The sequence below is a fragment of the Monocercomonoides exilis genome (assembly GCF_001643675.1).
Source record: "Monocercomonoides exilis strain PA203 chromosome Unknown scaffold32-1190040, whole genome shotgun sequence".
Taxonomy (NCBI): domain Eukaryota; phylum Preaxostyla; order Oxymonadida; family Polymastigidae; genus Monocercomonoides; species Monocercomonoides exilis.
Window position 1 is genome coordinate 31995 of NW_027150577.1, and position 26429 is coordinate 58423.

The window sequence follows — 26429 nt, forward strand, 5'->3', positions numbered from 1 at the left end:
AAAGATCGAATGTCAAAATCTTTAGGTTTAATTTATTTTGGAATGTGTCGTGAGCAAGTAATATTTTACTTCTAACTTTTACATTTGTGTAGAATTTATACATGATTCTGGAAAGATAATAAGATTTACTGATTGCGATTTTGTTCCTCAAGAAAAGCGCGATTTTTGTGAATCTGATGCTTTTCAATCTTCATCTCAAACATTTTCATCTTCAAGTTCAGCTTTTCAAAAGACTCAAGTTAAAGATAATGAAATTGAATTGGAAGATAAAGTTGACCTGAGAACAATTGTTTGCGTTCAGTTTATTTTTCATATTTTCTATTTTCACATCCTCACATATTTAGGCTCAACTGAGATATTTAAAAAAATACGAAAACAAAAGAAAACGAATTTATTTACGAAATTTAGAAATTGTAACTCGCAAATACGAAGAACAGATTGAACCTTTAATTAAGCAGAGAAATAAACTCGCAAAAGAAATTCCAACTTTTTGGCCACTTGCAATAGGTGCTTTCCCGCCTCTTTCCAGTCACATTTCATTGTCAGATATATCCCCTCTGACCCATATTTCTGAAGTTACTTGCCACATGCGCCCAAGAATGTCAGATGGATTCTTCATTCGCTTAAAGTTAGATTCGAGTTATGGTAATGCTTCTCTTTTAAAGTCATATGCATTGCATTATTCACAGAAGGGATCTCTCTTTGATAAATTACCAGTTGACTCAAATGAAGATATTTCTCGTTTAAAATTAACTAATCCAGGTCTTATTACGTTTCCTGAATTGCACAAAAGAAAAATTGTGTTGAAGTCAACAAAAACAGAAGACATTGATTACGATTCTTCAAAAGAAACAAAAGGCATTCAAAGCAATGATGATATATTATTTCTAAAAGCAAGAATATACAAAATTAATTTTTTTTCATATTTTCTGTCTTTTATGCCTTTAAGTGTTGCTGAGCTAGTTGTTAGAGATTTGATTCCAAATGCTTTTAGTTATTATGTTAAATCATTCTCAGAAAATAAAGCATAAGCATATATAATATACCTCATTTCACTGTTAAATAAACTTTTAAGTTCACAATATTTATTTTTTCGTTTTGATAATCTTGAATGCAATTTTTTTTGAAACTTTTGGGTCACAGATTCTTTTTCTATGTTGGGTTTCATAAAAAATCTCAAAATTTTCACTAAATACTCCACATATGAGCGTGGAAACTGGAACAATTTCATTTCCTCGAACAGAAATTAAATCTGTAGATGAATCAGAAGAAGTTGATCCATCTGAATCACCACTTCCAATTAGTAATGCCCCTCTTTTTCGACAATCGTCTCGACAATTTTTGGATCATTTGAATTCCAAGAAAACTGCAACTAATTCATCTCAGTCTTGCCTATCTGCTCATTCCACATTTGAACTGACGTCACATTTTTCACAGGTTAGATTCACTTTTTGAACGTGAATGTTTCATTAATTGAATTTTTGATTTACAATAATGCGATATTATTTTAAAAGTATACAAAACGAAGAAAGAGATATGCTGTTTTAGCAATAAGTGATGCTTTAATGGACGTTGTGCTTCGTGTTAGTGAAGCACAACTTAGTTCAATTGGATTAACAAAAGGAGCGTCTTTTCCAATTGATGAGAAAATAACTGAAAAAATTCTGGATATGATGAACACAGTGAATGTATTTTGATTGTTATTAATTGTTGTATATTGAGAAATTTCTCCTTCTTTCCTTTTTTTAACTTAAAGGCCGAGAAATGTCCAGGGGGCTCTCCGACAAACACAATCTTTTCTTGCTCAAGTCTAGGACTGAAGTGCGCATATGTTGGTTGTGTGGGGAATGATGAAAATGGCTATGATTATATCAATTCTCTTCGAACAAATGAAATTGATACTTATGTTTCGATCAAAAAAGGGTGCTCTGCAGTTTGCTACACTTTTATTACTCCAGATGGCCAACGTTCTTTTGGATTGGATTTTGGAGTAACAAAGCAGCTTGAAGAATATGAAATTCTCCATTCTTTAATTGAGGAGGCACAATTTTTGCATTTCTCAGCCTATGAATTACGAGGAGATACTCCTTTAAGCCGGGCTACGATGCACGCGATTGAGCATGCAAGATTGTCGCGAACTCAAATCAGCATTGACATGGGAGATGCTTTTTTGATAGAGGTCTGTTTTGACAAGCTGATGGAGCTGTTCAAAGAACGGTTAGACATAATTTTTGCGAATGAGGACGAAGCAAATGCGTTTTGCAGGGTTTATAAAGAGCGAAAGGGTTATGTTAAGAAAGAGACGCTCTCAACTCCATTTCATTTTCTTCGCTTCGGCTCGTTTTCTTCGACTGAAAAGAGTTATCGACCATCTGACGAAGACTCGTCTTCTCCATCACAGCTGTCTCAATCAGAAAAAAGTTCATCTCAAGCATCCCACTCACTTGCCATTTCGACTACAACTCAACTAGCTCATATTCCAGAATCTCCCTCGTCTCCCCCTCTTTCTCCTCCAGAGTCTGAACCGTTAACAGTTCCTTCTGAATACGAAATATTGCTTAATTTCTGTGATCTTTTGATTGTTAAGCTGGGAGAAAGAGGCTCCATCGCAATTAGACGACGCGATAAAGGAGTTGTATTTTGTCCTGCTTATAAAGTTGACAATGTTTTGGATACAAATGGAGCTGGAGATAATTTTCAAGCTGGCTTCTTTTATGGATATTTCCGTGGTTTAAATCTATTCACTTCTCTAAAAATAGGAAGCTTCCTTGCATCTAAAGTCATTAGAAGAAGAGGCGCACAACCTACAGTCCAAATTTCTGGAATTGAATATCTCATTTAAAAGATTTTTTTCAAAACATTTCAAAAACGACTCATTTCAAATATTACTAATTTATATGTATTACAGAATAAATTCGAAGTATTATTTTAACATGAATTTTGAAAAAAAAAATAAAAATAATAAAAATGAAAAAGTCACTAATTACGTTTTTGACAAAATTACAAGTTACGTTTTTGATCGTACTGAGATTTTTATTGAAATGGCTGTTGCAAGACCTTCGATGGACGGGTTCTTCAACCCCTCAAGCTTAGTGATTGTTGGAGCGTCACAAAAGGCAGGCACCCCAGGTTTGAGATTTATTTGCTTTATTTAAGCCCGTTATATGTTAATATTTTAAATTTTTGTTATATCTTATTTATAAGGATGGGCAATGGCTAGAACGGCATTGCTGTCGTTTAAACGTGGTCCAGTCTACTTTGTGAACCCTAAAGGTGGAAAGTTGTTTGATCAGGAGTGCTACAAGACAATTTCTGACATCCCTGCTGAAAAGATTGATCTTGGTGTTATCGCCATTTCCGCTAAATTTACACCTGCCTCAGTCGAGGAACTTGCTGTTAAAAAGCACTGCTTGTATCAAGTTATCGTGTCCGGAGGATTTGCTGAAGTCGACGAAGATGGAGTTGGTTATCAAAACAAAATCAAAGAGTTGTGCTTGAAATATAATATCCGTTTGATTGGTCCGAACTGCGTCGGAATTTACTCACCTATTGAAACAATTGACTGTCTCTTCATTGAAGGTGTTTTGGCTGCAAGACCAAAACAGGGTAACATTTCATTTGCAACACAAAGCGGAGGTTTTGGAATGTGCATGTTCAATGAATTGTCTCTGTTTTCCAACGATTTCCCGTGGTTTGGCCGCTTGGTGTCATTGGGAAATTCTTGCGATGTATGTGAAGCAGATTTCATGGAATTCTTCGAAAATGATGAAAGAACAACAGTTTCAACATTTTATCTTGAAGGATTTAAGCAAGCAAAACGCTTTTTGGAATCTGCTCGTAGATCAGCAATGAAAGGAAAACCTGTTTTGGTTGTTAAAGCAGGTAAAAACGCTGCTGGATCTCATGCTCTTCGTTCTCACAGTGCTTCACTTGCTGCTGATGATACAGTAACTGATGCGTTATTCAAGCAATATGGAATTATCAGATGTGACGGATGGAAAGACATGTTCCTTCTTTATGCTACTGCATTTGCTTGCAAACAGTCTGTTCCAGGAAAGCGCATTCAGATTCTGACAAATGGAGGAGGACAAGGTGTTCAGTTGTCTGACGGAATTGCTCAGTTCGGACTGGAACTTGCACCAATCAGCGAAGCTGTGAATGCTAAGTTGAAGGCCAAATTCCCTCCATTCTATATCATCGCAAATCCTCTTGATCTTACTGGCAGTGGAACTAACGAAGAGTTCTATTACACTTTAGAGGCTATGCGCGATGATGATTCAAATGATGCTATCATTTTCAATCTTATTTCATATCTATCACAGATTGAACCAATTGCCATTTGCCACAAATTGGTTGAACTGTTTGGCAAACAAGTACCAAACAGAAAGCCAATATTCTTGGTTTTGATTGGAGCAGCCCCCAATGTTCACGATGAATGCTTAAAGATCCTTCTCAATGCCGGAATTCCAGTGTTTAACTCAGAAATTGAAGCAGCTCAGTGCGTAGCTACAATTTACAGTTTCACTCAATTCAGAAAGAGAGAATTGGAAGCCCAAGAAAAAGATGGTGCATCTTCATCTGCAACACCTTCAAGTGAATCTTGCGCTGCTTCACAAGGACCTTGCCCTTGCATGGCAAAAGTGAAAGAGATCTTGGAGAAAGCTTCGAAAGAATTGAAAGAAGGACAAGAAGAAAGAGCCTTGTTGGAACACGAAGCTTATGAAATGCTGAAGATTATGGGTCTTCCTGTCCCAAGATATACACTTGCCAAATCTGGAGCAGACGGAGAGAAGTTTGTTGAAGAAGCATTCCCATCGGCCGAGGAGAGAGAAGCCGCACAATTTGTCGTGAAGATTGTGTCACCCGATGTTCTTCACAAGACTGAAGCTGGTGGTGTTGAGATTGGTGTTTCTGCTGCAAAAGGTTGCGTTGGTGCTGCTGTTGAAAGAATGCTTGCTAAATTCAAGGATGTGGATGTTCGTGGCATTCTTGTTTCTGAAATGGTTCCACCAAAGCCAGCAAAGGATGCATCTCGCCCGAAAGGTGTTGAGCTGATTGTTGGAATGAACACTGATCCAACATTCGGTAAAGTTCTGTTGGTTGGTATTGGTGGTGTTCTCGTGGAAGTGTTGAAGGATGTGGCATTTGGATCATGTCCTCTGACTCAACATGAGGCACTTGACATGATTACTCGCTTGAAGTCTCAGAAAATGCTTGATGGATATCGTGGCATGCCTGTTGTTGACCGCACGAAGTTGGCCGAGCTGATGGTGAAAGTTTCAAAACTTGCTGCAAACTTCCCCATTGTTCGTTCAATCGATTTCAATCCTGTTATTGCTGGTGACGGTGCTTTGTGGGTTGTTGATGCTCGTGTTATGGTCGGAAGGTCGTAAGTTCCAGAATATTTTTCAATCCTGGAATATTTGCTTGAGTTTTGCTCCATAATAAAAGAAATGTTCTTATTATTTTGTGAAGATATAATTAATATCATTCACAACGTTCTTTGTATCTCACAAAACACTCAATTTTTTTATTTTTTTCTGATATATGTTTTTTTCTTACACTTCCTGTTGAAAGTTTTTCTCTTGTTAAAAATGAACATCATACAGAGCATGAAGAAATATAGTTTTTCTGTTTATTTTAAAGCTGGATTTGTTTATGCTAGACAAAACAAAAATAATTTCCATTTTTCTTTTTTTTAATAACTGTCAGAAAAGCTAAGTATTTTTAGATTGAATTATTCAATTGGTTATTTTAATAGCAAAAAATAAAAATAGTAAACAATTGAAAGGAAAATGGAATCAATCATAAACATAAAATTTTCATCACCGAATAAACACCAAAAATTATTCAACATCGAAAAATTTTTATTCTTAATCGAAAACGAAGTTTAACAATTCAAAATTTCAATACAAATGAAAACCAAGGAAATTATTTTGATACAGATGTTGATGTTTATTAATGTTTCCTAATTGAGAATGTTTTTCTTTTATTAAAAGCTATTGCTTTCGATTATTTTGCATAATATCCATTGATTCTTTTCTCATTTGGCAAATTGAAAATGTCTTATTTTTCTTATCTCTGATTCAACAAATGCAGTTTCAAACATTTGGTTCTTTTTTTTATAACGAGATAAAATATTCACTTTTTTTATAAATTGAATGATAACATATTAACTGTTCATTTATATTTCATGCAAAATAACTAATTTTCATTTGAGCACCTGTGAAATTATTTTCGTTGTAAAAATAATTACCGATTTATGTAATTTCACGTTAACACCAAATATCACATCAAAAATAGATTTTTGATGATTGGGATCGTCAAGTTTCTATCATCAAACAACGAAATAAAAACAACTGATATGAGTCTGAATGAAGGCAATGTTTTTAGAAATATGAAGATTATTGAATTTTTAATCTGAAATTTAATAATCCGGATTTTGAATAAAAGTTTTTCTGTGTTGAATAATTTTTTATGTAAGTTAACAATTTTCAACAATAATAAGATAGATTTATAATGAAATGCTAACTTTTTTTCTGATTTCTATTCATTAAATAGTTTTTGCACATTAAAACCCCAGAATATAATAAACCAAACAAATTATCTTAAAAACACCGTAAGATTGAGAAAGAAACAATGAAAATGCAATGAATTTTTTCAAAATTTTTCATTCATTTATTTTTTTTCCCATAGTAAACTTTTTTTCATTCAAATACGAAAACCAAAATATAAGAATGAAATATGACAAAATAAAAATCATCGGCAAATGGGTATGATACGACCAGTGAAAAATCCATATCATAACGATTTCTTTTTCATATTCCTTCCAGAAAATAATTAGCACAACGAAGATGAAGTCTATTTTTATCATCAATTTCTTCAAAGAAAGAAATCTATTATTTTTTTCAATTTTTGAATTATGATAAAAAAATTATTTTCGTATTGAAGCCCTAATGTCTTTATAAATGAAGAAAATTTGAAATTTCTTTTAGGGTTAACCCTAATTCATAGAGTTCTGTTGTTAAAATTAGTTAATAGAGAAAAAAAAACCAAAAAGAAAACATGATAAAATTAAATGATGGGCTTGATCAAAGATTTTTGTGTATTTAAGATTTATGAAATTGGAAGATAATTTTATTTTTGAATTGAACTTCATAACTGATCTTAATTAACGAGTCCGTTAAGCCCAGTTTCAATACAGTTTTAGGTGTTTTAAAGAAAAAAGTCATTACTGGCCGTATAATCCCCTTTTGCCAAATCATCTTTGAAGCATTTTATTAACCAAATTTTTTAATACGAAAAATTGTCTTTCAAATAAACAGATGGTGTAAAATAATGCACCTCATGTGTTATCATCGGTGATTATTTTTAATGTCATATTATTTCTTATTAAAATTTCGGTTCGAATATTTCTTTTTTATATGTCTAAATTTCTTTTTAAAAAAGTTCCTTTAGTTTAATTTTCAAATAAAATAAAAATTCATATTTCGATCAAATTTCTGTTTCTACTCACAATAATTCACTCAAATGGATATAACAACATTGTCAAGGTTTTGTTTCCATTCAAGAAAAGTTTCGTAAGTGGGAACAGTAATTTTATCAAAATATGAAATTTTTATTTAATTAGAAAATTAAACAAAAGGAACTTTTCAAAATAAACTTAGACATATAAACAAAAGAACACTATTAAATGAAAAATAGGCCTCTGTGACATACATTTTTTGTGCTCAATCTGTCGGTCGAGAAAATATTCATTTGTCGAAAAAATTGTTATGATAGATATATTCGAGAATTGCAAAATTAACGAAAAAACAAAGTTTCCTAAACTTCACTGTGTTTTTTTTTTTTTCTTTTTTCTTTTTTTTTTCTTTTTTTTTTCCATAATAATTATTAATTTTGCGTTTGAAAAACTAATGAGAAATTTGTGAAAAATCTGGAGAAGAAATATGAAAGGAATAAAACGGATTGTTGTTTTTTTATTACATGTGATGATAAGGTATGAAAGTTTTTTGGGATATCTTTGCTGCTGATATGGATTTGACAAAAAGTGATAATTTTTACGTTGTTTTTTTAAATGCTCTAAGAAAAATTACTCATTCATAAAAAATTTTCACTTCTTCTTCTTCCTCCTCTTCCTCTTCCATGACACCAGTTCATTTGCTTAAGCCCGCTACAACACAGCCATCTTCCATTGGCACTCAATTTCCATTTCAAACAACTTCATAGCGGCGTCTCACATTACACTCCACAACTCCATCTTTCATATCACAAATGCCTTAACTTTCTCTTTCTCCTCCTTCTCTTTCTTTTCTACTCCTTCCTTAACTTCCTCTTCTTCTTCCTCTTCCTCTTCTTCTCATTCTCATTCTTCCCCCTTTATCCTTCTCTCTTCTTTCAAACAATTTCTTTTCGATAAATGCTATGTTGATCACTCCATCAGACTATTATTTCATTTCAGCAACATTCTTTTATTCTGTCCTCTTCGGCTTTTCATGCAGCTCCATCTACTCCTTCATCACCATTGCAATTTCCAAATATTCATGTCATCTCACACACACACTCCAATAGAGCGATATTTCATTCTCTGGATAATACGAAATCATCTGAACATCGTTTCATTCACTTTTTTTGTTTTGAAAATAATATTCCTTCACTTTTATATTATCACGGTTTCACGTTATAGAAAAAGAATCGCATCATTCGGTTTTATGCAAATTTTAAATTTGAACAAAAGATTTTTCAATTATTAGTAACAATAATAGTCTTCAAACAACCTTTTTATCGATTCATAGAATTGCCACAACAATAAAATGTTATTTTTGAAACGATGATCAAATTTGTATTAAAAATTAAAACCAAAAAGATAAAAGAGAATTGATTGAAATACGCTAAACTCCATTTCCTATTATTTATAATGATCAACAAGACTTTTTTAAACAATGCAACATTTGAAAATATATTTTTCCAAATTATTGAATTACATTATAAGAAATCAAAGCAAGCATGATTCATAAATGTAAAAAAGTGAAATCTCCAGGTGAGTGAAAGTCTCATAATAAAAAAAAATAAGCAATTGTTAAAAAATTATTAATTTTCATTTATATCTTACAACTCGACTGATCTTTGTCTAACGACAGATCTTTGTCGTTCGACTGATCTCGACAAAGATCTGTCTATAATCCATTTTTATTATTAGAGTTTTTGAAAAAAATAAAAAATTATGATTTTTCATTTCCATATTAACTTATTTATATTTATCGATAAAAAAACATAAATAGTGATTTTATTTCGTTTTTTCTTTAAATTAATGAAAATTAAAGAAAAAATTTCTTAATAATAATAAATAAAACTGGACAAAATAGTCGGTCGACCTGTCGAGTTGTTTCAAAAATGTCGGTCGGTCGCAGAGGCCTAATGAAAAAGCTCACAGAAGACATCTTCATCTTTATTTGAGTGGAAACATTTGTTTTACAAGCAGTTGTGACAATTTTTCTATTTGAATACAAAATCTCTTCCTGATGATAAACTATCTTTGAAAAAACAATACACAGAAAAAAGTTATGGTTTCAAAAATAATCACCCATCATTAAAAAATTTAACACTGTGGTTGATTTTTTGTGATAAAAAATTCAAATAAAATGTGTCCTTTATTGATATGCTTGCGAGATCACATGACAAAATGGAATAATATCAACAAATTCAATGAACAGACATGAAAATGGGTGATAATTTTTGAAATCATATATTTTCATTCAAAAATTTCGATTCGAAAAATTTACCTTTATGTCAAAAAAAAATTATTGAAAAATGAAAAGGCTTGCAAAAGATATCTTCATCATTATTTGCGAAGATATAAATGGGACAAAATATTTGACTTTAGGCGTTTTCATTGAATAATTATGTACTTTTCAAAAACTATTTTATGTCAAAAAACATAATAAAAATGGATCCATTTTTTGACATTCGTGAAATGTCGGAAAACTTTTTGATTTGATTTCAACGATGCCTGCTTACGGATGTGAAAATCTTATTAAATTTGAAATCTGAAAAAGCAAAAATAAAGTTATGAGTGAAGCAATTTTTCAATGCCTTGCGCAAAAAAAGCTTGAAAGTCCGTATTTTCACTCAAATGAAGTGTTAATAATAAAAATATAACATGAAAAACATACGCTCTTATGAAGAAGAGTGAAAAAGGTTCAACATAAAAATTATCTATTTGCTTCAAATACATAAAAATTGAATAAGTTTGATCTCAGATCATTCAATGTTGTGACCATTCACATGTTTGATGCAAATAGAAAATTATAATGTTGAACCTTTTTCACTCTTCTTCATTAGAGTGTGTGTTTTTCATGTCATATTTTTATTTTTAACACTTCATTTAATAACAAAGAAATTTTCAAATTTGTGTTTGCATGTTGATAAAAAATTGAAATGTGAAAAAATGATGAAAAAACAAGTTGTAAAACTTAAGATTTTGAATATAAAAAGGTTAATGCCAGTAGTTTTTAAAAATGGATTTCGAAATTTTGTGAAATGCTTCCTCGTCTGAAAAAAGTCACGACAAAATAAATAAAAAATTGCTGTATCTCTACGAAAAATAAACAAAATTTAAAAAACAAACCGGTAATTTAATGTATTTGTTTTATAAACACCCACATCCGAGTGTTGAGGTCCATCTAGCTTTTTTTGAATGATTTGCATGCAAAAATAAAAAAAGCGCCAATAAAGAAAAAAGTCCCATTTCAAAGTTGACCCTAATTTGAAAGGAATTAAAAAAAAAAAAAAAAAAAAAAAAAAAAAAAAAAAACGATTTTCTTAATGCTTTGCGCATATTTTTGCATTGCATTATGAGTTGTTTATTTCCTTATTTGTTATTATTAATATTTCTAACAAAGTTATTTTTTTTTTACTTATTTTCAAACTTGTTTTTATCTTTCATGATATATTTGACTCTCAATGAGCAATGCACTTGTCTTCCTTTGCAATTTTGTTTCTTTATTAATTGTTTTTGCTACATAGAATTCAGTTTCTCACTAAATGAATTATGATCATCAAATAAATAACTTCTTTTTTTAAATCAATAATCGATTATCGATGATTAACGGAGAAATCGGGGATATATCAAATGCATTTACTCAGCCAGATGTGCAACTCGCAGAATCTGGGGCACAAAATGAGTATGCTTTGATCCATGATTCTCAAGGTGGACTTTTACCACATTTTATTGTTTCTCTCTTTTTTTGCAACATTTGCAATGCCTACCAGTGATGACAAGCCACTGATATTTTTCGAAGAAAGCGTTGGAGGGGCAAATAGCCCGAAAGGCGAAGCCAGCGGGAGGACAGAGGTTGAAATGGAAGAAGTTTGCCAAATATTTCACTTCATTTCTTTTGTTTTTGCTTTTGACGAATGAAGAGCGTCATCGTCACTACTGCTATTTTTTTGTTTTTGTTTCTTTTTTTTCTTTTACGAGAGTATTTTGTCATTTTTTCCGTTTTGTGAATAAAACTATTTATAACAGACCTCAGGGCCATTGATTTCAACCAGCGCGAGCAGCTCAAGCGCACAAGAAATGGAGCTTGGTGGAGCAGAGCAGCCCGTGATGCAGGCAGGAGGAGCAGGAGGAGAAGGCGGAAGTGCAAACGAGCCAGTTGCATCAGACAATGAGAGCGGGATGATTGTAGATGGGGCGAAGGAGCGGGACTTCTCCGTGAGGAGTCTGGTGAAGAAGGAGTTCTGGATGTATTATTTCGATGTGGACACGGTGGATGTGTGGCGGCGAGTTGCGAAGGGGCTGTGCTGCTTCCGACCGCTGGTGTACAACGAGGCAACCATCACAAAGCCTGACTTGTCTGCTATTTCTTGTTTTGATTTTGTCTCCTTTTTTAAAATTCATTTTTTCTTCATCATTTGTTTTTTTATCCCCGCTCTTCAAACTGCTTTCTTCTTCATCTTCTTATTTCATTGTTTTTGTGCAACAAACGAAAACACTTTTTGGATGCATGAATATGGAAATGCTGCTGTTTGGGTGAAGATACGGGCCAGTGTGGATCACAACGACGCTGATATTGTTCGTGGGGATATTCTCGAACGTGGCGCTGTGGGCGGACGGAGTGTTTGGGAAGGACGGCGGGAAGCAGTTTTCGTGGAACTTTGTGTGTGGTTGGGGTGGAGGCTTTTGGGGTGACTGAGCAACATGTTTTTTGGTAAATCTCTTTTTATTCTCTTTAATTGAAGTTTGATGAATTTTGTATTGTACTTCATTTGCCATGTATTGTTTGTGTATGTTTTTGCGGGATGTGCAGCTGACGATCTGTGCTGGGGCGTTTTATGGGTTTATGGTGCTTGTGCCGCTGGGGCTGGGGCTGCTGTGCCATTTTTTCCGGAAGACAAAAATTGGACAGGTGTGTGCCTCTGCTCATTCATTGCACATCTTTTCAAATGGCTAATATTTTTTATCTCTCCTATTCCTTTTTATTTTTATTTTTATTTGTGTTTGTGTGTGTGTGCGTGTGTGAGCAGGGGTGTGCAAACATTGTGTCGGTTGAGGCGCTGCCATTTTTCAGGCTGTTGATGACGATCGAAGCGATTTACGGATATTCGCTCACTCCACTGTTTGCCTCGTTGGTATGAATGGGAGAGAATTTGTGTGCAAAAGAGCGAGAGAGAAGGGAAAGGAAGAGAGGAGAAATTGTGCAACCGAAGTGGGAGCGAATGAATGAAGAAAGTTTTTTTTCCTTCACTTTTTATTTATCTTTCAGTTTTCTTGTTTGAGCGAGAAAAATGAGCGAGACACATGAATCTTTGCTCGTCTATTTGTTTGTCATTGCGTTTAACTTCATTTTCCTTTTTTTGTAATGTGTATTTTATGCCATTTGCATTTGCAATTTAAATCGTGGCTGTTGTGGCGAAAGGCGCTGGCGCCGATACCAGTAAAGGCTGTGCGGTGGACGATGATTGGATTGGGACTGGCCTATTCGTATGTGACAACCACAGTGAACTTGAAGCCGTATGCTTTTGTTGATTGCTCGGAATTTAATCTTTGATCAATCATTTTCATTTGTTTAATATTTTTCTGTTTATTTTTTCGCTGTCTTTTTACATATGGTTTCTTTTATGTTGCTTCTTGCACCTGTTTCTTCTTTTCTTTTCTTCTTTTCTTTTCTATTTTCCTTTTTGCACATACTGTTGCTTTGATACGATTTCTTCTGTTTCTGCTATTTTCGTGTGCAGAATTGCGGACTGCTGCCTCCCTCTGAATTGGATATTTGTGAACTGGATAGCGCTGTTTGTGCTGCATTCGATCCTTTTTGTTCCGCTGTTCTTCTGTCTGCACCACTGAAGATTGCACACCTCTGCAGGAACAGAAAACAGACACTGTGACACGCACACATTTACTCACACTCACTTTCACACTCTGACAATGGACTCAGTAAGAGCTGGGTGCAAATGCTGAAGATAAGGCGGAGGCACAGCAGACAATCACTTCATTTGTGCCACTGCCTTCTTTGACTCCTTCGGGTTATTTTGGGTTGCTTATTCCATTTCATTTTCTGGGAATTTGTGTTTTGGGATATGTTTTTGTTGAGAAAGCTTGGATAAATGGATTTTATTGTTTGGCAATTGTTTTGATAAAAAAAGAAGAAAAAAATCAGTTTTGCCTTTGATTTTTTTTAATCATTCATTTCGGTATAGAGAAATAAATGCTTGTTGGCTCGAACAAAATTCGTGGTTGAATGTGTCTTCTTGCGCCAAACACAAATCAACGCAAGCAACCAGACAAATAACAAGCTCAAAATATGAACATCTTTTTCCGTTTCAAATTGTCACTTTCTGCAAACATTCTCACAAAAAATAAAAGAAAAGAATGAAGCAAACGAAGCAAATTTTATTCAAAAAAAGAGAAATAAACGAATAAAATATCTATCATAACAGCAACAAAGACATCAAATCCTTGACAAAATAGATCATGAAACAACCATCAAATCAATATCTTGGCTTTCAAGTGAAATTTCGCGGTTGTTCCGATAATCACGCGATTTTGGTGCGGTAGTTCTTTGAGGGAAAGTCACCGAATCTGAATGGGTTGATCTGTTTTCTTTTGGAAGTATCCTTTCCCTCACCTTTTCTTTAGGTGCTGTATCAGGAATCTTGGTGTACAATTCACTACTCGTGTATTTTTCCCCTTCTCTCTGCAACATTCGTGCACCAGAAAACATCTTTCGCCCAGCTTCTTCTTTTCTGTTCATTCCTTCCTCAGACATCGGTGCAGGTATTGCAGAAGGCGTTGGCACATCTCTTTGTGCACGAACTTCCAAAGGCCGTGGAGTAAGCTTGGGAACATGATATTCCGGAGGTTGGAGCTCACCTTTTGGCGTATGTCTTTGAGAATTTGCAATGACTGCTTTGCTTTCATCTTCATCTTTCTGCAACATCCTGGCCATTGCTACGAGTGATGCACATTTAGCCACCATAACTGCAGACTCGCGATCTTTTCCAGCATTTTGCCGTGATTCTATTTGTCTCTCAATGCGTCTGGCTGTTGTTATTATATTATTCATTGCAACACCACCCAAGTTGAGGCTCAGCAGATGCAATGCTATATCCACAGCCCAATACCTATCTTCTTCTTTAACTTTCTCCTCTGCCAATCGTATGCATTTTTCGCCTTCCACAACAGCTCCTAACTTTCGAAACAGCGAAGACCCTGCAAATGCCTCGCTTGCTGCTTTATTCTGAGCAACCAACGTAAGGAGCTGTGTTCGTGCTGCCTTTGATGCTTTTTCAGGACCCGTCTGTAACCATCCCAGAGCATTCAGATCCGCACATTCATGAGACAGACAATTCGAATGTGCGCAGCAAAACATAAGAAAATTCGCGAAAAAGAAAGGAAGAAACAAATAAACAGTGAAAAGTCCGAATCTTAGCGCACGTACAGAAAGTATACCTCAGCTATCACACAAAGTGATTCCACAAGCAGAGCCATGCTGCTTTCAGAAGGACATTCACATCCCGTCAGCCCCAGCAGGCATACAAGCCCAGTTCCGAGTCTCTGAATCCCCCCAAAAACATCAATGCAAACAAAGATGAAAAATAAAATCAACAAAATAAAATGGCTCAAAACGAATTTCAACGCTCCTTTCTCAAATCTCCTCAAAATAACATCAAAAAAATAACAAAAAGTGACTTGTTTTCTTTCAGACAAAAGCAACTTCTTCTTTGCACACCTTCACTTCGTTGTCCATCGACTCTGCAGCCAGCATTGCAATTGTCTTTACACCATTTTCTTCCACAATTGCCTTTGCCAGAGAACTGTCGGCCACTGCTGCGCAAAACAACCCCCGAAGCAGCTCAATTTTGTTCTCACTTTCACATCGTTTCAATTCTCCGATAAAATCCTTGATATTTTCTGCTTTTATCTTTCCTTCTTTTCCCATCTAATTTTTTGATCATAAAAAACCATTTCAATTATTTTATTGCCTCGTTTGATTCATCTTATTCTCCCATATTTTATCTTTGGGAAGATTAACTGAGTTTGAATCGTGAGAGATACTGAAATAGCAGTTTTATTTCGAGAATTGAAAAATAATTTTGATGATATGATCTTTAAACACTGAATGAAGATTTTTTACCAAAGTAATGTCAATCGTCTTCTACTGTTGTTGTTTTGAAACACAAAATTTCGTTGAACGGTTTAAAGTTCATGTTTCCAACAATTGACGAGTTTGTCTCACCTCAAAAGCATCAATGCATAAAATTGGAAGTTGGAAAATGAAACTTTCTAGATCATTTTTTGATCAAGTGACTTATAATTATGGCTCAAAATGATGAAATTTTCATAAAAAATTTTGCATAAAAGAAAAAATCAATGATTTGTTTCAAACTTTTTATGCAACCGTATCATCATGAGACAAATATATATATGTATATATATGTAGAAAAAAAAGAAAATTGAGAAAAATATCAGAAAAAAAAAAGTGGAATAAGATTGTGAAAGCAAAAAATTTATGAAAGATTTTTTGAGATAATAAATTGAACCTCATTTAAACAAGACCAACAATAAAGATGCCCGCATTGAGTAACTACCGGCTCGGAAGGCATATCATGGCAAATATGACATAAAAAATCGAATTCATTTTTTATGCTCTGGGGTGATGTGATTGAAGAATCCCCTTCAAGCTCAGCACTCATCCAAATAAAAATAAAAATGTTTTAATGGGCAAATATTTTTTCAAAGAAATCTCAAACACATAAAAAAATTTATTTAAGTGCTTTCAAAAACATCACTTAGATATTAGAATTTTATTGGTTTCGGTTCGAAAATTTTTAAGTGTTGCTCTAAGTGATAAAAGTTTTTTTTACAAAAAAAATTTCATTCTATTATCAGAATAAAATGAAAAAAAAAGAATCCATCTATAAATCGAAATTGCTATAAATAAAACAATACATGTTGTGAATTTATCAATTTAATTTTTTTACTTCAATAATAAAAAACTTAAAACATAACAACGAAAGTAATGTTGGGTGAATGAAAATGAAAAATCCTGCGCTCCGTGACTTGAAGATGGATAATAGACTTATTTCACATCAGAGGCGTTGCAGAAAAAATTATTGTAATTGTTGAGGAAAGATTTTTCTTGGTTGAAAAAGACTTCAGTTCTGCGTATTATTAAATACTTGTTCTGCTCCTTCCACGCGCTTTCAAACATGCATCTCATTGTTACCGTTGCTACGGATAAGATCTGAAAGTGGGAGATTATCAATCTGTTAGGAACACGTTCAGGGATTTTTTTGGAGAGGAAAAGTGAAGAAACAATAAACGGAATATTTGACACTTTTTTTGAGCTTGGAAGCAGGATCATGCCACCATGCGCAACGATGAATTTCCTTAATTTATTTTGCTTGGAGGAATGCATTTTGAACGAAATGAGCAAGGATTCCATGAAGTTGGGGAAGATACGATTCTTCCGTGTTGGCTCACTTTTCCATGTGAGTGTTGGAGAATCGGAGGATCAAAACAAATACAGATTGCAAATAATGCGTTTTCATGGGCCTGGGCTGCTTTTGCGATTTTTCCTGGCTGGCAGAAGAGCAGATTTCGACTTGAGCAAAACTCACGATTTGCAGAGCAAGCGTTAACTTTGATTTACTGGCGCATTTACAGGGTTCACGACAAGAACCATATGAAAAACGAAAAGACATCTGAAAATGATTTGTCAAAAATTTGCTGTTTTGATGGGAAAGGCAGGAGATAATCGAAAAGATTGTGCTGCTTGATTGGAAAACGCATTCATTTATCTTTGGAAAAGCATTTCATTTTCTGCAGCTCGCTCCATATCACCAATAAATTTAGATGAACGCATGCGAATGCTCACATCCAAACGCCAAAAAGGAATCGGAAAAATAAACATTTTGAAAATCGATCGATATTTTTTTTCTTCATTGCAAGATTTTTCTCGCAATAATCAAATTGAAAAGCAAGGATATATGCAGAGTTCTATCGTTGAGAACAGCTGAGATTCTGAGATGGAAATGAACGGAAAATGAGTGAAAACGACAAGTAATACACGAAAAATTGAAGGCAAGAAAGAAAATGGAAGCATAACATATGCTAAATGATAGAATACTCTATCAGATGAAATGAATAAGGTGCAAAAGATAGGTTTCACGTTTCTGTTTGGGTGCTTCTGATTTCCGAATCGATGAGAGCATCGCTTCCATCGACATTGTCTGTGGCATTCTCAAAGCCAATTGCATCTGTAACTGTGAGGATCGCAGCACCAGACGGGAAATGTGTAATAAAGTCTCTTTTGAGCTCAAAAAGAGAAAGTCGTGCAGACGGCGATTGCGACACGCAATTCTTCACAAGGATATAGAAAGCAGAACATTGGACAACGTCCAATTTTGGCCTTTCGCCTTTTGTAATTTTGTCTCCAGCTATTACTGCCTCATACTCGCCAAACGGAATATCCAGTGTCAGACACTCCCACAACATCATGCCAATCGAGAATGCCACTGATTCCTTTGTTGCTCCCATCTTCTTGTTGATCAGCAGCTCTGGTGCCTTCCACCGCAGACACTCTTTTTTGAAGTCATCCTCATCCTCAAAGGCCGACGAAGGTAGTGAGTCTCTATCATCATCACTGACAGACGTTGCAACTGTTGATGAAGAGATTGATGATGAATCTGAATCATCAGATAAAAGCAAATCAGAATGCATCACAATGCAGATCACCATGTGCTCTGAGAACAACACAAGGTGGGGACTCAAGTTGGCCAAAGAGGAAAGCTCATTTTCCATTTCGTCAAATGAATGGAGAGCAAGGTTGGCCACCCAGAACAGGATCTGAGCAGCTGTTTGCTCCCTCTCCTTCAGAGTTCCTATCGCCATCTCTTTCTTCTCATTCCTTCCATGAAGGAGCATGAACAGCGAATCCCTCAAGTCCACAATGAGCTTTTCGTGAGGCGATGAACAGGCCATTGCATCCACCAGATTCGACATGGATGAGGTGGTTGGACACAGACTCTCCGATCGAACAAATGTTGAATCTGAGTCAGTTGTTGAGATGGATGAGATGGATGGTGAAGGCGATCTCTTTCTTGTCTCTTCCTCATCATCAACCTTCTCCAGCACCCATTCGGGGATCTTGTCCGAGTCTTTTCCCAAGATGTATTCAGTGGAGCCACTCTCACTCAACAAATGCTCCGATGACTCCGAATGCTCCATATTCGTCTCATACACCCTCTTCTTAATCCTCTCCTCATTCTTCTTCTCTGCCTCCCTCTCAGCCCTTCGCCATTGCTCCTCCTGCAACATCTCCATCGTTACCATTTCAAATGCCTTCGGATCCTTCTTCACTGTGTCATTCACAATCTCTCTCAGATCTTCGGTCCTTCTCTTTTGCTTTCTCCACCTAATAGTCACAGCAACAATTATCAACAAGACGATAAATACAATGCAAGAAACGACAATTAAATCCACAATGAATTGACTCCTTTTCCACTTTCAACAGATTTTTCATCTTCTTTTTGCTTGGGCTCGCTTCTATTCTTCAATATGAACGATTCGGTTTTTGATGGAAACGATGGATTTCCAAACAGAATGCTCGCAGCAACTTCTGTCTCTGCGAGTGCAGTTGTCAAATTACTGCTATGAATTACACCTTCGACTTCTCCTTCCGAGATGAATCCGTCTTCATTAAAATCATACTTCTCAATCAGCTCCTCATCGCCTGTTGTGTATGTCAAACAGAAAGACAGACCACATGGCAGAAACAATGATCCTTTGAACCTGATTTTGTTGTATTCCTCAGCTTCTGATCCCACAACCAGGGCAGATTCCAGTTTGGGAATGAAGAAAGGTGATTCTCTCTCTCCTGCTATTCCATCAAGTGTGCATCCATCATTCAGAATCCAAAGTGAAGTATTTGGCAAAACTCCATCTCCACCTTTCAAGCTTAAAATTGTTATTGAGGCAGAATCAGAGCAGATGATGTTTCGGCGAAGGGAGGGATATTTTTCAATGAAAGGATTATTATTTGCCAGCATTCCCATTTCGATAAATATTCCTCCTCCTTTGATCGAAATTCCTCCTTTCGATGAATTCTCTATCATTATTTCATTTGACTGAAGATTGGAATTTTCCATGTGCACAAGAGATCCATTCCATTTGCAGATTCCATCAGCAGCAATATCATTTCCAAACTCTTGTTGATTTGTTAGCACTCCTGAAAAACTGCATGAGCTCAACGAAATGTTTTCCGAATCACAGACATTTATAATGATCCCTTTATCTGCTGTGGAAACGCAAGATTCACAAGAACAATTTGAAAGCGTTGCATGAGTGAAAGATGAAAGAGACACTGAGAGAATGGAGGCACCCAGCGAATTGCGAGTACAATTCTCGAATGAAGTGCTCACAAGAGATATTGTTTCCAAAGTTATATCGTTTATTGAAAAGATGCAACCTTCGGACAGATTCGCCCCATCAACAGATACTCTGTCAAATTCAACATTTTTGCAGTCTCCAAGCTCAAATACATTTTCTGAAGCTTCAATCTGTTTCAATTTCACATTTGCCAACGAAATGTGATCTCCGCTCAACAGAAAAGAAGGCTTATTGAATGAAAGCATTGATATTGAGCAGTTGTCAACATGCAGAATTCCATTTTCTATGCTCAGCAATGTGGAATTAAGAACAACAGCTTCAACGCTTTCTGACTCTCCAACTGAAGAGAAATCAACAAATGATAAAGAAAGTTGGCCACTTGATTCATGAACGATTGAATTGCCTGAATATGAAAATAACTGCCCAAAACTGAATTTCACACTTTCAATCCGAACATTCCCAGAGGTTGTTATTAGACTTTCCGCATCAGCAATTGTTGAATTCAGATGCACCAAAGCGGTTGAAGGAGATTGCAATGAGCGAATGGTCACATCATGAACATCACATTTCTCAACGATATCTGTTTCCTCTAAGATCAACAGCTGTGAGAATAACGATGGAATGATGTGTTGAACTCCATCATTCAATGATTTGCATGGCATGCTGAACTCTCCACATTGCTTGCTATCTGAATGATTATCTGCAACAGAAGACACAAATATCGTCTCGCTCTGATATTTCACAACCCTCAACAAAAGATCTTCTTCATCCAGAAATGTGTCTGCTGTGCAACCCCATATTGCGAGCTCCTTCACAAATGGCGCTCTGAAATCCAGTAAGAATTGTTCATCTGTTATTTGTGTTTCGATTGAGCGACACCTCACATACACATCTCTCCCTCTGAACGCAGAGTTGTCTTTGAATGTGATATTGGAGAGAACAAAATTCAGTGGTTGTTCAACTGTTGAAGTGCATCCCAGAAACAGCCAGCCACCTCTTCCTGTGGTGGAGCAGAAGCACTCAGAAATTGTCGAAAATGAGCACTCAAAGCTTCCTCCTTCATTCAACGCATGAAACATCGCACCTCCCTTTTCACACTTCAACCCTCCACATCTTTTCATCATCGTGTTTCGAATCACCATATTCAAAGGAGTGTCATCATTGGTATTTCGAATGATGGGAATATCATTGGTTGTGTTCTGGGTGACTTCTTCGAATAAACTCCACTCAATAACAATATCTTGTTCCTCTTCATTTTTTTCTCTCCCTGAACTCTTTGATATGCTCAATCCACTCGCCCTATCAAGTTGAACGTCCTTCATTGTCAGATTTTTGATATTCAGAATTGTTGATGATAGCACAGAAATAACATCTTTTTCAAAGCGCAATGATTGGATAGATACAAAATTCAACAAAACAGCACCTTCATCTGCTTTGATCAGCCCAAAGTTAATCATTTCTTCTCTATTGTCTCCTTTTTTAGTGAACGAACAATCTTTCACCGTCAACAGTCCTTCGCTTGATCCTATATGCATCAAATAGTTGATTCCGCTTGTGAATGAAGATGGAATCACAAACTTCATCAGCTCGAAATTGGTGATGCCACAAATCTTCATTGCTGCTCCTTCTGCTCCTTTAAGAGATGAAGCAGATTCCAAAGAGCAAGTTTCACCGTCATTCGATTTTATTGAAATTCCACTGAGCTCAACACGTTTCTGAAGGACACCTTTCCCAATGATGCTGATCATTCTTTCGTTTCCTTCAGGAAGCCGATTCAATGAATAATCAATTGACAAACAAGGATAATCCAAGAATCCACAGGCGCGCATATCCTTTCCTTCACCCCCAATAAATATCTTTGATTCAGGTATGAGCCAGAAACATACAAGCGGAATTGCATTTGTTGTGTCACTTCCATCAAAGCCTCTCAGGGAATCCAATGAAATATCAATCAGATTCTCGGATACAAATGGAAGAGAGACATTTGTGATGCTCTTTGCCAAGTTAGGCGATTCGACAAACAGGTCATTTCCATATTTTGCAACATTTGGATTATCCGAATCAAAAATGGGTGATGATATCACAAACGAAGGATCGCCATCAATCAGCTTCAGTGCCATCCCTCCTCCAAAGCCAGTTTTATCTTCTCCTCCTGGAGCTGTGCAACCTGTGAATGTGCAGGAAATAATATTCAATTGAGTGTTCATCTTCATCTGCACGAAAACAGCACCTCCTCTGTTTTCGTCAGATAGCACGCAACACTCATCAAAAGTGCACTCTTCAATATTTATTGAAACGTTTTCGTTTTCATCATTGCTGTTATCAATGCTGATGCAGCCTCCGCTTCCAGCAGCCCTATTTATTGCTGTAGCATGGCATTGGCTTGCGTTTAAATATTGAATGCTTCTGCATTCAATCAAACATCCGTTTTGCTCACCATTTCCGGAAAAGTTGCTTTCCATAATTTCGATCGAAGGGGCTCCTCCGCTTCTTCCATCAACAACAATTGCACTTGTCTGCCATCTGATTGCATTCCCAACCAGATTACTTATCACCACTTCGCCTCCTTCAATCTTCACAAAGGAGACATCAAGTTGATTTTCAGATGCCATAATCCCACAATTCTGAATTGACAATTTGTTGGAAACACAATGGAGAACACACTCATAAGATGCAATTCTTTCAACAAGAGAAAATACCACTTCACTAAATGTGGTTTGGATATGCATCTCGAATATTCCGATTTGAACTCCTGAAAAAACAAATGAAATTCCATTGCTTGAGGCATTTCCATCTCCAGTCACAATCCATTCTTTTGAGTCCATCCTCAGTTCTTCTCCAAACGAAAACGGCGAATCCAGTTTTATCGATTTTTTTTCACCAGAAAATCTCAATCCCACTGCTTTTGTGATTGTGTTGCATGGAACCTGCACATGCCCACACCCGCTGAAATCATGTGCATTCTGACCACCAATATGGCATGGTGCTGTGAAGTTATTCCACAGATAAACCACAAGCGGAATTTCATATCCTTCATTTGTTGTTGATCTCTCAAATCCATTCAACTTATCCAACTCGTTCATATCGGCATCGAAGCAAAATATTGCTGTGCTTGTCACAATGCTCAAATCATCTGCATCCAAAAACACATCTTTCCCTTTCTTTCCTTTGCATCCATCAAATTGCACGCTCCTCAAAACAAAATCAGATGCTTCCTCATCCAAATATATATATATCCCTCCTCCCAATCCTTTGCTGCCTTCAATATTTGTGGATGCTTCGCAACTCGAAAAGCACATCTTTTTCACTTGTTCATTTTAATTTTTGTTGCTTGAAAGGGATTCTGTCACATTGCCAATACTGAAAGATGATCCGCTTTTCATCTGCACCCACAGCCCTCCTCCATTCCCCCCTTCACTTTTACAAGAACTAAGATTTCCTTCTTCAAACATCAAAGAGCAGCTGCTTTCAAGTGTGCATTCTATTGCTCCCCCGTTTTGACCTTTCACTGCAAAGTTTGAAATGTTAGATCGTATTATTTCAATTGTCTTTGCATCTGTTGTGGAGATAAGACGTGAGGATGCGATTCCTTCAGATGAAACGATCGAAGAAACATCACTGTCACTCATATGAAGAGAAGCGTTGCTCTTCACTTCTATTAATCCTGATGCATAATTTGTGACAATTTCATTCAGTTGAACGCTTTTCAAGTTGGCTTCTGTGCTGCTTCCAGATAACGAGATCAATGGACATCCATTCAAAACGATTGATGAAGCCGAGAATGAATCAATAGCCAAGGAACCAGAATTAGCAGACAAGAACAGACATTCCAATTTTGATGATGGATTTTGAAGAGAAAGAGAACATTGAGACAAAGTTAATTGAGAAGAAGAAGAAATGAAAGTGGAATGAAGAGGAAGGGAAGATGGGAGAGAGAAGATGAGCTTTGATAATTCAGTTTCAATGCTTGCTGTTAACAACGCTGAATTGGATGTTGTGCTTGCGTCAGAAACTGTCCAACCACTTTGATCATCATTTCCTCGAATAACATGCTTCTGGCTGGATAAAACAAATTCATCACAAACAGGAATTGTCCCCTTCACAACAACTTTCTTTTCTTCTGTTTGACGTGTGAATGAGTGCTTCAAAGTCAAACAAGGGAATTGAGCAATTCCGCAATGTGAATGATCATATGACTCAGAGTTACTCACATATATTTCTGCTGGAATGGGAAGAAGATAAATGCACAGAGGAATAGCCATAGTTGTATTTCCGTTGTTGAAACCTTGCACTCTGTCAGCAGAATCTGTTGATGCTGTTACGCATGTGATATTTTGTGATTTTGCGATAACTTCCAGATTTGGTGAAAGGACAAAGATATCTCTTCCCCACTTGGCTGTGTTTGTGCCAAAGGAGGAAGAAATCAGGAAATTTGGATTTTCATTCAGCAATTGAAGAAGGATTCCTCCACCAAGGCCATTGGAAGAAGAACAAAAGCAACCATCAAAAATCCGCCATTCACTTTCACTTCATTCGCCTCTCCCACGCACAGCATCATCGAGCCTCCATCAGTCGATGTTGTGCTTCCACATCCAAAAAATGAACAAGAATTCAGCTCAATGTTTGCCTTATCGTTGGAAAACGAAATCACGGCTGCTCCGCTGGTTGTTCTTTCTATTCCGTCAAAATTACATTCTGAAAGTGTCAATGAAATTTCATTTGTTGAAGAAAGCGAAAACAATGAAATGGTGGAGATAGTCTTTGCCAAATTCACATTTTCCATTTGTAATGTTCCATTCTGAATATTTATCTGCTCTGTAGAAAATGCTGTTTGAGCTGAGTGTCCGCTTCCAGCAGATATATTTAATCTACTAATATGTATTTCTCCTGTTCCAGTAATCTCAAACAGCCTTGAACCACGATTATTCAGATGAGCCGAGTCATGCACAAGAACAAAGTCTCTGGCAGTCAACGTTCCTGTTGAGACTGAAAAAAGAGACAAACCAGATGCCTCTAATTCAATTTGGATTGCTGTGCTCATATCACTTTGGCCATTAACAGTAAAACCGTCGGGTCCACAATCAAAAGTATTTGTTTCGATAATGATTCCTGAAAAAACTTTGATTTCAGTCACATATCCGGGAATAAGTTGAGTCAAACAGTGGCTGATTGTTCTGCATGGATGGCTTTCATCCAGCCCACATGCAAATGTATCTTTGGAGTTTGATTGCGTTTTTGATGAAGAAACAAATCTCACTGTTCCAAAATCATTGTGAAGCCAATCGCTGCGATCAACAATTAAGTCAAATTTTATGCTAACTCTGTCTGTAGTTTGTCTTGTTGAATAGCAGCTTTGATCAATATTGTTTGCTGTTGAATCATATAGAACAATGTCATGACCTCCTTTTACACATGAATTGTTGTGAAAAAAGCAGAAATAAAACAATGTTCAATTATTGTTGCTTTTAATTAATACGCCAACAGCTCCTCCTCCGCACATGGAAAAATAACTGCAGAACAAGCAATTTGAAAGTATTACCTTATCTTTACAGTCCCAATGTGTAATTGCTCCCCTGGCACCATCAGAAGAACTATTGCATCTACAGTCTTCAAAAAACGAATTAATAACACAGTGTTTTTGCCTTTGAGTTTTTGTTTGACGGATGTCCGTTGCTCCTCCGTCATCACCAGAAGAACAATTTTGAAAAAAAAACAATCATCAACAATTGGTTGAACATTGCACATTCTCTGCCATAATTCCTCCTCCACCCCAATTTGATGCTGCTGATGCTGTAGTGCATTGAACAAATGTTGAATGATGAACAATGCATTCAGCAATTTTGAAAGCACAAATTCCACCGCCTCTCGTTGAAGAAGCATTGCATCTTGTGAATGATGAATTTTCAACGGGCAGAATTGCATTTGCATTGTCATGAACAAAAAGAGCACCTCCTTGTGGGGATGTGCAGTCAACCCATTCACATAATGAAAATGATTGGCTTTCTGTTGTGTCCATTTGTTCTCCTGGCTGAAAAACATTTCTTTCCCTTTTCCCATTGTTTATTGATGTATTTTTGCAGACAAATTCGTGTGAAGAATAAGATCCACCGGAGATCACTCCTTCAAATACATTCACACATGAACAAATTAGTGTGTTCTCCATTGAACTCAGCATGCATGAATGTTCCATTCGAAAGTTGCTGTTTATATTGGACTTTACAGACATGTTCATGAAGGCACAGTTAGAAATTTGTTCACTTTTGCTCTTTCCAGATATTAAAAAATAATCTGATGATGATACAACAAGATCATTAATTATAGATTCTCTCAAAAAGGCAGAATTTGAATCATCAGATGAAAATATCAGACTTCTCGCACAATGGTTGATTTGAGGAATCAAACTCAAGTTTGTGAAACAGATAAACCCACTTTTCAATTGAAACAAAGATGAAAATTTTTTCTGAGAAGTGCTCTCAAAAAAACAGAGATGAGATTGCTTGCTGATTATTGCTAATGGTTTTGATGAAGAAAGAAG

The 26429-nt window shown here is 35.9% G+C and overlaps 7 protein-coding genes across 7 annotated transcripts; 4 read left to right on the top strand and 3 right to left on the bottom strand.

Annotated features, from left to right (window-relative positions):
• Nucleotides 1-1082, top strand: MONOS_15497 (uncharacterized protein). Its single transcript, XM_067868378.1, has 3 exons — nt 1-25; nt 93-289; nt 345-1082. Exons 1-3 carry the CDS (start codon nt 10-12, stop codon nt 1029-1031), a joined length of 900 nt encoding a protein of 299 aa, XP_067724528.1. The 5' UTR covers nt 1-9; the 3' UTR covers nt 1032-1082.
• A 64-nt stretch (nt 1083-1146) lies between these two features.
• MONOS_15498 (putative adenosine kinase) lies at nt 1147-2968 on the top strand. Its single transcript, XM_067868379.1, has 3 exons — nt 1147-1437; nt 1515-1688; nt 1757-2968. Exons 1-3 carry the CDS (start codon nt 1204-1206, stop codon nt 2840-2842), a joined length of 1494 nt encoding a protein of 497 aa, XP_067724529.1. The 5' UTR covers nt 1147-1203; the 3' UTR covers nt 2843-2968.
• A 49-nt stretch (nt 2969-3017) lies between these two features.
• On the top strand, nt 3018-5635 carry MONOS_15499 (acetyl-CoA synthetase (ADP-forming) (ACS)). The gene is made up of 2 exons (XM_067868380.1): nt 3018-3129; nt 3205-5635. The coding sequence occupies exons 1-2, from the start codon at nt 3042-3044 to the stop codon at nt 5391-5393; spliced, it is 2277 nt and encodes a 758-aa protein (XP_067724530.1). The 5' UTR covers nt 3018-3041; the 3' UTR covers nt 5394-5635.
• A 5465-nt stretch (nt 5636-11100) lies between these two features.
• MONOS_2125 (putative protein YIPF1/2) lies at nt 11101-13731 on the top strand (the record flags this gene model as incomplete). The annotated part of the gene is made up of 8 exons (XM_067872024.1): nt 11101-11183; nt 11272-11368; nt 11528-11856; nt 12041-12161; nt 12312-12410; nt 12529-12633; nt 12921-13015; nt 13240-13731. 8 exons carry the CDS (start codon nt 11101-11103, stop codon nt 13346-13348), a joined length of 1038 nt encoding a protein of 345 aa, XP_067724531.1. The 3' UTR covers nt 13349-13731.
• A 242-nt stretch (nt 13732-13973) lies between these two features.
• Nucleotides 13974-15443, bottom strand: MONOS_2124 (uncharacterized protein; the record flags this gene model as incomplete). Its single annotated transcript, XM_067872023.1, has 3 exons — nt 13974-14801; nt 14954-15058; nt 15234-15443. The coding sequence occupies 3 exons, from the start codon at nt 15441-15443 to the stop codon at nt 13974-13976; spliced, it is 1143 nt and encodes a 380-aa protein (XP_067724532.1).
• A 2228-nt stretch (nt 15444-17671) lies between these two features.
• On the bottom strand, nt 17672-24156 carry MONOS_2123 (uncharacterized protein; the record flags this gene model as incomplete). The annotated part of the gene is made up of 4 exons (XM_067872022.1): nt 17672-18249; nt 18274-18920; nt 19106-23201; nt 23256-24156. The coding sequence occupies 4 exons, from the start codon at nt 24154-24156 to the stop codon at nt 17672-17674; spliced, it is 6222 nt and encodes a 2073-aa protein (XP_067724533.1).
• Nucleotides 24157-24338: 182 nt separating this feature from the next.
• MONOS_2122 (uncharacterized protein) lies at nt 24339-25910 on the bottom strand (the record flags this gene model as incomplete). Its single annotated transcript, XM_067872021.1, has 3 exons — nt 24339-25179; nt 25434-25501; nt 25638-25910. The coding sequence occupies 3 exons, from the start codon at nt 25908-25910 to the stop codon at nt 24339-24341; spliced, it is 1182 nt and encodes a 393-aa protein (XP_067724534.1).
• Between the last annotated feature and the right edge of the window lie 519 nt (nt 25911-26429).

Coding starts and splice junctions, on each gene's coding strand:
- MONOS_15497 (XM_067868378.1), top strand. Junction 290..344: donor AAGTTGACCTGAGAACAATT/GTTTGCGTTCAG, acceptor TCACATATTTAG/GCTCAACTGAGATATTTAAA.
- MONOS_15499 (XM_067868380.1), top strand. CDS start 3,042: ATGGCTGTTGCAAGACCTTCGATGGACGGGTTCTTCAACCCCTCAAGC. Junction 3,130..3,204: donor ACAAAAGGCAGGCACCCCAG/GTTTGAGATTTA, acceptor CTTATTTATAAG/GATGGGCAATGGCTAGAACG.
- MONOS_15498 (XM_067868379.1), top strand. CDS start 1,204: ATGAGCGTGGAAACTGGAACAATTTCATTTCCTCGAACAGAAATTAAA. Junction 1,438..1,514: donor TGACGTCACATTTTTCACAG/GTTAGATTCACT, acceptor TTATTTTAAAAG/TATACAAAACGAAGAAAGAG. Junction 1,689..1,756: donor ATATGATGAACACAGTGAAT/GTATTTTGATTG, acceptor TTTAACTTAAAG/GCCGAGAAATGTCCAGGGGG.